Source organism: Pistacia vera, unplaced genomic scaffold (genome assembly GCF_008641045.1).
Source record: "Pistacia vera cultivar Batoury unplaced genomic scaffold, PisVer_v2 Contig508, whole genome shotgun sequence".
NCBI lineage: Eukaryota > Viridiplantae > Streptophyta > Magnoliopsida > Sapindales > Anacardiaceae > Pistacia > Pistacia vera.
In genome coordinates this window covers 390,658-401,983 of record NW_022196344.1, presented here as the reverse complement: position 1 = coordinate 401,983, position 11,326 = coordinate 390,658, and the positions used below count along the sequence as shown (strand labels likewise).

The following is an 11,326-nucleotide window of genomic DNA, read 5'->3' as shown; positions in this document are numbered from 1 at the left end:
GGTTTGATGAAGTACAAGTGTACAACAACCACAAATTTTAGAAAGTGACAGATACACCCAAAATAACAATTCAAGAACACAAAGATTAAAAAAATAAATTAATTAATTAAAAAAAAAAAATTCATATAAGCTGCAACTGGAATCGGAACTTCCTGCACTTGCTGAAGACTTTGACTGAATCTCTAGCAAAGCTGCGACAGTTGAACAATACAGGTTACACGGTAAGTAAAATGTAGATATTAGAAAATAATAAAAACAAAAAAAGAACTTCTGCAGCGAATAAAATTTCTCACTTGGTGGGGTGCCTGGATCAAGGGATGCAATTGTCATACTACACATGTTACCAGACCAGTGCAATTCCAAGAAACTTATTTGTGTAACAAGCATAATCCTATATATATATATATAGATGAGAAACTTTTACACTATATTATAGGAATCATCAGAAGGTAAATATGTTAACATATATTCAACATAGTCAAGGAAAACTATGGGAAGAATTTATGAATCGTATAATTATAATTGTTCATATTATAGTTAAAATTTTGAATTAAAAAGCCTACAGAAACAATATCAACCGAAACTACAGCAACAAAACATGAGTCCAAAAACTGCGAAAATATTTTTATCAGTAATACGGCTTGTTTTCATCCGTGGATTGTCAGACTTATGAACTACTGGGTAAAACCTATAACTAAGAAAAAATTATTTTGAACTTCGCAGATAGCTAGATTAATTTCTTGTTACGGCAATAACACGTATTGAAGGGTTTTCCTACAATAACGTTATAGCTAGCACATTTAAACAATTTCCCAAGCTTAATTATGACAACGAAAATAAGAAGAGAGATTTCTACACGTACCTGATCATTCATTGTCCCTGGATGATGAAGCACCTTCAGGGTCAAGATGAATCTCCAAATTAGGAATGTTTAGGGACTTCTGTCTACAGCTTTCACTCAGGCGAGGAGATTTTTGTATCTTCAGTTCTCTAAGGGCGGTGAGCTTCTCCATCCCAGCCGGCAGAGATGACAATCCTGAGCAACTCATAATCTCAAGTTTTTGAAGGGCTGTAAGATTTGCAAGCCATGTTGGTAATTCTGTGAGCTTGGGACATTTTTCAATACGGATGTCTTCTAAAGTGTTAGCAGACCGTTGAAGAATCAACTGGGGTAAGTCCACTACTTGCAAGTCATATATCATGAACACTTTAAGGTTCAGACGGGGGTCTTTATCTTGCAACTCCCACTTCAGTTTAAGCTTTGGACAACTGTATATCACCAACTTCTCCAACCACTTCAGATCTTGTACTTCGTCTGGCAACGAGGTCAAGCTATGACAGCCTAGAAAATCAATGTTCGGATGGTGGTGAGAAGTTCCATCCCGTCATGCAAACTTTCTAGATTCTTACACTTATAACAGTGCAGATACTGGAGGGATTTGAAACATTCAGCTTCAATTTTTGGTAGATGCTTCTACTGTGTAGTTAATTCCAAATATCTAAGGCTAATCATCTTCTGTATGGTGGGTAAATTCTTAAGAGCTGAACAACCAAGAAGTTTTAAGGTTTGCAAATTCAGAAGCTTACAAATAGTCTCACAGAGTTTCTCCAAATCTGAATTCTCAGATAAATCAAGAAATCTCAATTGTTTCAATGCACCTACAGATTCTGGCAGCTCTTGGAATTTTAAACCACTTAAGGATAAGAGCCTCAGGCACTTAAAATTCGATATCCATTTATTATCGAAAGATTCAGTAACACTCTGAGATTGTAGACTTCGCATGATGATGCTACGAAAATTGTTGGAAGTAGATGGAACTTTTTTATTACTATTTCCAACGCCAAGAAATGACAAATGTCGAGCATTTACGTCCGTGTGCAAAATTCTGAGATCTACTGTTTTGCAATCTCTTTGTCCAACTTCCTCAACAAAATCATATATAAGATTGTGCATTTTAAACGTGAAAAAATGCACATGATCTTCAACATCTTGAAAGAAACACCTTAAAAATAATTTCTCCAAATATTGCATCCCAACATCTTCCATCTGCGAGTCTTTTTCTGTAGAAGTTGCAAGAAAACCATGTGCCTTCCAATGATAGACCAGATAATTACTATTAAAACATGCCAAGCATCTTCGCAAATGAGATGGCAAACGAGCATAACTCAATTTCAATAAGGATAGGATTTTCTTTCCGATTTGGCCTGCCCTCCATATTTCATCATCATCAAGTCGCACCCAATCAGGCATATTTGTGCTTTGATAAAGTAGGGTTCCTATAGTTTTCACAGCTAAAGGAACACCATCACATTTTTCTTATTTCTTTGCCAACATCAGTGAGCTTTTGACTTGTTTCGTCTCCAGCATCTATAAAGGCAGCCGACTTCACAAACAACGACATAGAAGCCCCTTGAGAAAGGCCTTCTAAATAATAATTTTTATCAACTGTTCTCATTATTTTTGCAGCTTCGGTACTACGTGTAGTAACCACAATTTTACTCCCATTTGCTTCCTGCGTCAACAAATTTTTGAATTTTTCCCATTTGTCATTATTTTCGTTCCAAACATCATCCAAGACGAGCAAAAATCTTTTACCAGCCAATGCTTGTAGCAAACATCCTTCTAACTTATCAGCTGCTAATTCAGCATCTGTTTTTTTTTTTTACCAATTGCAGATAAACAAGTTTCTTTCATCAATGTAATTATATCAAAGTCCTCGGGTACAGTATCCACATTTTTAGACGAAAATGTTCATCTATCCTTTTGCACTGTAGACCTCGTTGGCTAGGGTGGTTTTTCCTATACCTCCAGTTCCAACTATAGGAATTACTGAGACCCTTTCATCTTCTTTGTTTGGTTTCATCAAAAAGTCTATTATGATGTTTTCCTTATTTTGGTCTTGTCCAAAAACATCACAAGTACCCACAAAGGTGTGATCCATCACCAACTTCGTTAAATAATTAGACCAAGACACAGGGTTTTCGACCTTAAATATAGACTTATAGCTATTAGCAGCTACCATTACATCTAACCTTTTTCTGATATCCTTTATTTTACTATAATATTTTACACTCAGATGGAGTTTGATTACCTGTTTCGCCTTTACATCACTGTTAGACCAGTCGTCACAGTCACAAAATTAAACCTAAATACCGTAGTTAGCGGTAAACAGGATCGAATCCACAGGAAATAAGAATAACAACCTAATGTATTTTGAGTAGTGGAAATGAAATTGAAAATTGATTGATGAAACTAAATAAACTAAATGCAAATAATGAAAGAGTGAAATTAAAACTAATAAAGACTTTATAATAAAAGTGTTGCCGTTACGGTTTTGGTTCGACACGAGACCGACTCACACAATTCTTCTCCACCCTCTACGATCCCCTAAACCTACAAGGCAAGGTAAATCAATGAAATGGCCTCCCGACACTCTAGGTATAATCTATCTTGTCTCACCCGATCACTCAAGTTCGATTAGTTAAAGACTATCATTAAACGCCGAAAAACGCTACAAGACAATACCACTAGTTGGTACGCGATTAACAAATACAATTTGTCAACACGTAAAATCCAATCAACCAACTTCACAATAAACGCAACAATAGTAGAAATTAAATTAAATCCGAACACAACTCAATTACAATCGATGCGAAGTAATGAAAAGCAATATTCATCATTTAATTATTTCAAACCAACGTTTATCATTCAGTAAGTTCTATGAAAACATTAAATCATAATGGTCAACAATATTCATCACAAATTATGCTTAAATCATATTAAAGTATCGAAATCAAACATGAAACGAAAACAAATATAATTTGAAACACAATACTACCAAATGTTGTACAATCGGGCTCATCCAACTAGTCGAGAGCTGATGAGGAGATCAATGGAGTCAATCTCGATCTCGCCTACACCGTAACAGACAATCGGGAGCTTAGCCGCTCATGGTGGTGATGACGGAGGCTGAAATAGTGGAAACGGAGTTGATCATGGCGGAGAGGAGGTAACCGACAGCGATATGATGCGAAGAAGGGCCGAAAATGACCAACGGACAGCCTGGAATACGAACAGCCGCACTCGCCGGAAAACATTAATTTTCCAGCGGGTTTTCCAAAAAACGGTGGCGAAAATGGGATTCGAAGGTACCGATGGAAAGCTCTGGTGATGAGGAGTTCAGATCAGGTCCTAGGGAGATGAGAAGTCGCCGAAAATCAGCAAGATCTGGACTGGAAGATGAAGAGGCGCGGCGGTAGAGTAGCGAATTCCGACGGTTTTCGCGGCGGCTGAAGCTAGGGAAGTGTAGATCCAGCCATGGGGAAGGGAGATCGACTCTTGGGGAGCTGAAACGTCACCGAAAAATGGCCAAATCTGGCCGGGAAGACGAAACGTCGCGGTGGGAAGATGAAGCTCACGGTGGCGTGCGTGTTTCACGGTGGTGATGAAGGGATGATGGTGACCGGAGCAAGGGGAAGCCGAAACGTGGCCGGAAAAGGAGCTGAAAGGTCGCCAGAGCTTGATCGGAGAAGGTGAATACTTTTGATGGGCGGCAGCCACCCAATCTGCATCTTCGAGCGGTAGTTTTATACAAAAATATGAAAAATTTCCATTTGGTCCCTACATGATTGAAACATGACAAAATCAGTCCCTTGAAACATGACATTTTACCCCCTAAACAGCATAAATGAGACAAAATCACCCTTAATCCATAAACTACAACCTAATATCAACTCATATACTTTCCAAAATCATTCCAAACACGTTAAATTCATAAAAAAAATATTATGAAGCAATTTTCATAAATAAATTCATAAATTCTTTAATTGTCTCAATATACTTCAATTTAATCACACACAGGGTATTTTTATCACCAAAATAGAATCACTTTCGTAGACTCTAACAGTCACACTCCAATTCATCGAACACATCCTCTGAATCGTACAACAGATCTGAAAGATTTGCAAGCAGCTCCCGGAGCTCGCTTTTCTGCGTCTGCTGTTCCTCCGCATTCTGTCTTTTCTGTGTCTGACGTTCCTCCGCATCCTCTCTTTTCTGAGTCTGCTGTTCCTCCGCATTCTCACTTTCTTGTGTAGGCCGTTCCTCCAAATTAAACAGTGAGTCTCTGATTTTGGCCAAGGTTACTTTGACCCTCCTTGTTTCTCTTAGAAGAACCCCCGGCACACGTTTTTCTTTGGAGTGAATTTTGTCTGTCGCCCTCAAAATGGTAGTTGAAATGCTCCACGGCCATGTTCTTTGAGAGGAAAGAAAGACAAGGGTGCAGACTAGGCTTTGATTTTTTGATAATGAGTTCGTTTACTTTTTATGAACCCGTATATTATGAAACAAGACAACGTGGGAGTACGGGACCCTTAAAATGGACTTTACATACCGGTAAGGATTTAACCACTTACATGCAAAGGCCGGGTAACATTACCGGTTACATAACTCAAGGGTCAGGTTTTATAATAACTTCAACTTTTTATTTACATCGTTACACTAACTAGAAGAGAGAAAATTGTTTGCCCCTCCAAAGAATAAGAAAGCCATGCTTTTGGGGTAATTATGTCAATTTTAATCAGAATGCCCCTCATAAATTCTTAAAGGCATCAAATAAGAACCAAAACTATAATGTTAAACTCCATCAAGAGGAATTGGTCTCAAGATATTAAAAATGTGAAAGACTATTTTACCCTTTATACTTTGAAGGAGCTTAAACGGTGTTAATGGTTTTGATTCTTATTTGATGCATTTCTGAAAGAATAAAACTATGTGCACTAACCAATGTGAGTTCATCTAAATCTTACTGCTTACGTCCAGGATTGAGTTATAGTTTTTTTTTTTTTTTTTTTTTTGTGTTAAGTGTTAAACACTAGACCAAAAAATAATTCTAATTAATGTGATTTTTAATGTTTCAGAAAAATTATTTAAAAATGTATAAAATATTTATTCAAATCATACTTTTAATATGTTTTCACTAATGTTCTTTAAAAGCGATATTGTAAATAGTGTTGGATGAACTCTTAAAGTATTTCTCAATGTTTTATAAAAAAATTGTATTCACCTTCTGAAGTTACAATCCTTGTTCCGCCATTGAAAGATAGAAGATTAATAATTATAAAATATACTCACGCTTGTAAACTTTGGAGATTTGTAAAACCTTTCGCTTTTTTGGCTGTCCACTCCGAAATACAGAGGGCTTTCCTGCTATTGTAGTTAAAAGAGACCCACCAGTAGATAGCTGCTTTGTAGCTAAATTTCCATGTTTTTGAAGCAATTTTATGCCAAGCCTGAGACATAATGATGGATAGAAATTTGAGATTGTCAATTTCAAATTTAAACATTAAAGAAATTGACTAAAAATATGCATCAATACTGTAAAATGAAACTTCATTGCAGTAGCGAAGTTTCTAATTGGCCATGCCATTGGAGACACGAAAAATATCTGCGCCGTAGTAGTACTTGGTAGAAAAGGAAAGAATTAACTCACAATAAAATCCTACATTTATAAGCGAATTTATGAACGAGACGCCAGAATCATTGGTAAAACTTGTTGAACCAGCATAGCTCAGACAAATAAATCGTTCAAAGACGACAATCGTTTTAATCCAATATTGTTATCAAAAAATCATCGGTGAATTATTCAGTGGTCATCAAATTTTAATGACCAATTGCTATACTACAATATCAATATATAATTATTGGTCAATTGATAAAATTTATAAATCAAGTAATAGTGGCCAAAAGGCAAAATCTTATGGAGAAAGGTCTGACACTAAAACTTTTAGATCCCTACTAAACACCATTGCAAGTTACGTAGACAGATAAATCATTCAAATATGACAATCATTTTGATACCAATATTATTACCATTAATACATTGGTTAATTTTTCAATGATCGTCGAGTTTTTTTCTTGGATAGTTAATGAAAAATTTAATAAATATTAAAATTTTCAAATTAAGAAAAAGCTTTAAAAAAAAAAAAAAAACAAACAAAAAACCAGTTGCACCAGGGATAATGCCGACAATACTAGCCTGATTTGCTCAGTGTGGCTAGGTCAAGGCCACCCTAGGTCGTTGCGTTTGGTGGGCTCCAATTTAACCACATCGGGCTAATCCAACCATATCGGACAACCTGGCTTTGCCTTGATTTTGCCAAGCTAGCCAATTCTGGCTAATCGAGACTAGTAGTGTTGGCCTTGTCGTCAGCGTTGTTGCCTGATTTTTTTTGAAAATTTTAATTTTTTTTCTAATTTTTGAATTTTCAGTAAAATAATAAGAAAAATTTGTTGGGCTGATTATTTTTTCAAACTTCTAAATTTTTTATCTTGTTCTAATTTTATAAATTTTTTTTTTTTACTTTTTTTATAAAAATAAATAGAAGCAGTGGCCTATTTATTTTTCTTGTATTTTGTATTTTAACTTTTTTAGTATTTTTATTTATTTTTAAAGAAATAATATAATATTGTTTTGCCTTATATAAAGTCAATCTAACTCTAATGAACTATGTATTCTCCTTTAATTGAAGGATTTGCAACTTCTGTCCACCATTGAAATTTTTTGAAAAGTCATACACAATTAATAAATCCCAAGAAATATATACATCATAAAACGTGAGATTTATCCAATTTGGTGATTTGTGGATATCAATCCTTGGAATTGGAATTTGATCTGTGGATGAATTGATGATTTTTTTTAATTATTTGAGTAACAATTAAGAATTTAAAATTTCTATTATATATATTTTTTTATAATATATATCAATAACAAATATTCATAACATTCGTTATATTTCAGAACTCCTTTGTTAATTAGTTAAATTTGAGAATTCTTTTGTTAGTAAATTAAGTGATTTCAATTAGAATTTGAATACAATTTCATAAATTTTAATCCACACACAAAACTATAAATCTTTTAATGAGGACACCTATGGTGCTTACTGTTACCTTTAACAAAAAAGATAAAAGATTTAAATGTCTTTGATTTTTTTTTTTTTTTTTTTTTTTAAAGTGAATTTAGCCGTTAAATTTTAAATTAAAAAATTAAAAACTAAAAAGATGAAAAACAACACTTTTAATTTTTAGTAATTTGACTTTATTTTTTAAAAAGGAGTGATTTAAATTTATACAATTAATCTTTTATTTTTATATAAATTTAAATCTAAGCATAATTTTTTTCCCCATATTTCTGGTTGTTGTCCTCTCGTTGAAAGAATATTTTTGTGTGCATCATGCAAGCACATGCACCCATAAAAACAATGTTACATGTTCATGTGGAGTGGCTAGAAAACCTCTTCGCTACCCCAAGTTGGAAAAATCTTTGTGCACGTTTTAATTCCGAAATTTGGATATTGATACAAATAGTATATATACAAAATTGAGATTTTAATTTAGATCTTAATTGATATGACTGTTGTTCCGTCGGTAGAACATTAATTGTAAGATTTTGTTTAGTGATATTACCACACATTAATTTTTAGGATTTTAATTATGATATAAGGTTCAATTTTGTATTGGTAATATCATTTTATTTTAACTAAGGAAAAACGAAATTGATAATTATATAATTCTCTAACTAGAGAATGACTAATTGATAATTAATGTATAAATCTCATGTGTATAACTATGGGATCCTTTGAGAGATGGGACTAAGTCTCATGCCTTATAACGATTTTTTAAAATTATAAAAATTCATAAGATTTCTATATTTTTATTCTTAAAAGGGTATTGATCAATGCTTTTATGATTTATGAGAAGCATGTATATCCATACAAGTTTGAATAACATTACATATACAAATTTTTATACAACAGCCAGCTATGAAGAAAAATAAAATATCAACTTCGGGTAAGATGCACTCATCCTCATAGATCTTTTTGATTGACGAAAACATTTAAATCTTTGATCTCGATACCAATGACTTTATGTGACAAATAAAGTATTCGTATTCAGTTCTACCTTAGTTGAATATTTTGCTCTTCAACCTCCGTGGTTTAGTTACGAGGTTACACTTAAATTAAAATATTTAAATATTAACATAAATGTTTGATCTAATTTTTAATATCATTTAATAAAATTTATATATTTGATACTATTGAATAATTTAATAATCATCAATTTATTAGAGGTTATAGCAAGAATAATTATCTATTATATGCTAGATCTATGGATAATAATTAGTAAAAGTTTATATTATTATAGTTTGACACTTAATTAAACAACTGCAATCTAATTGATAGAAAAATTGTTAAGGGGAGATTCAAAATAATTGACCTTCTAATTAGGAGAAAAATTAGTTTGCCCCCAGGGTTTTAGAAAGTCACCTTTTCGGGTAATTATGTCGATTTTAATCAAAATGGCCCTCCATAGTTTCAGAAATGCATCAAATAAGAATCAAAACCATTAACACCGTTTAAGCTCCATCAAAGTATAAAGGGTAAAATAGTCTTTCACATTTTTAATATCTTGAGACCAATTCCTTTTGATGGAGTTTAACATTATAGTTTTGGTTCTTATTTGATGCCTTTTAAGAATTTATGAGGGGCATTCTGATTAAAATTGACATCATTACCCCAAAAGCGTGACTTTCTTATTCTTTGGAGGGGCAAACAATTTTCTCTCTTCTAGTTAGTGTAACGATGTAAATAAAAAAGTTGAAGTTATTATAAAACCTGACCCTTGAGTTATGCAGCCGGTGATGTTACCCAGCCTTTGCATGTAAGTGGTTAAATCCTTACCGGTATGTAAAGTCCATTTTAAGGGTCCCATACTCCCACGTTGTCTTGTTTCATAACATACGGGTTCATAAAAAGTAAACGAACACATTATCAAAAAATCAAAGCCCAGTCTGCACCCTTGTCGTTCTTTCCTCTCAAAGAACATGGCCGTTGAGCATTTCAACTACCATTTTGAGGGCGATAGACAAAATTCACTCCAAAGAAAAACGTGTGCTGGGGGTTCTTCTAAGAGAAACAAGGAGGGTCAAAGTAACCTTGGCCAAAATCAGAGACTCACTGTTTAATTTGGAGGAACGGCATACACAAGAAAGTGAGAATGCGGAGGAATGGCAGACTCAGAAAAGAGAGGATGCGGAGGAACGTCAGACACAGAAANCTCCCACTGACCTTCAGATATATACACTGATCAACAGTATTTTTCTTAAATCCGAAAGTAGTAATGGTATCATTGAACTTGAGCTACCACTGTCTGGAAGCTTGTTTTAATCCGTATATAGATTTCTTTAATTTACACACCATGTGTTCCTTCCTTTCAATTGGAAAACCATTATGTTGTTCCATGTACACTTCTTCTTCTAAATCCCCATTCAGAAAGGCAGTTTTCACATCCATTTGATGAAGCTCTAGATCATAATGAGCTATCATTGCCATAATAATTCTAAACGAGTCCTTTGAGGAAACTGGCGAAGAAGTCTTGTTGTAATCAATACCGTCTTTCTGAGTAAAACCTTTGGCAACAAGTCTGATCTTGTACCATTCAATATTGTCATTAGAGTCACGCTTGGTATTAAAGACCCATTTACACCCGACTGTTCTACAAACTTCAGGCAAGACTTCATTTTATTCCATTGATTTTAACTCTTCTTTCATGGCGTCTAACCATTTTACAAAATTATCACTTTTAAGGGCTTGTGAAAACGAAACTGGATCTGCTTCCATTCCTAAGTCAATTTCAAACTCTTGTAGATAAACCATATAATCATCAGAAATGACAGATCTCCTTTGTCTTTGAGATCTTCTTAATGCCATTTCTTGTGGTTCATTTACTACTTCATGTGGCTCACCAACCACAGGTTCATTGATTACTAAATTATCAGGTAGTGTTTGCTCAATTATTTGTTGTTCCTGATTGTTATCAGAACGTCTGACAACTATAGGAACCACAACCTCAGTAGAAGTCATAAGCGTAGGGACTTGTACCCTGACTTCTTGAATATCCACTTTACGTGGTTCAACACTCCCACTGGTTTCAAATAAACCTTGCATTTCCAGTCTCAACTATTCTCATACTATGGCTAGGACAGTAAAAACGATACCCTTTAGATTTTTCTGGATAACCAATGAAAAAACCACTGGTCGTTCTTGAGTTTAGTTTCTTTTCATGTGGATTATAAATCTTGACTTCTGTTGGGCAACCCTAAACATGCAGGTGCCTCAAACTAGGTTTCCTTCTTGTCCACAGTTCAAAAGGAGTCTTTGGAATTGCCTTACTAGGAAACCTATTTAATAAATATACAACAGTCTTTAATGCATATATCCACAATGATGAGGGTAATGAGGAATGACTTAACATACTCCTAACCATATC

General features: G+C 34.1%; 1 protein-coding gene across 1 annotated transcript; it reads right to left on the bottom strand.

Annotated features, from left to right (window-relative positions):
* Nucleotides 1-866: 866 nt before the first annotated feature.
* Nucleotides 867-2,251, bottom strand: LOC116106022 (putative disease resistance protein RGA3). Its single transcript, XM_031392381.1, has 2 exons — nt 1,588-2,251; nt 867-1,315 (listed from the first exon to the last, which is right to left on the bottom strand). Exons 1-2 carry the CDS (start codon nt 2,249-2,251, stop codon nt 867-869), a joined length of 1,113 nt encoding a protein of 370 aa, XP_031248241.1.
* Between the last annotated feature and the right edge of the window lie 9,075 nt (nt 2,252-11,326).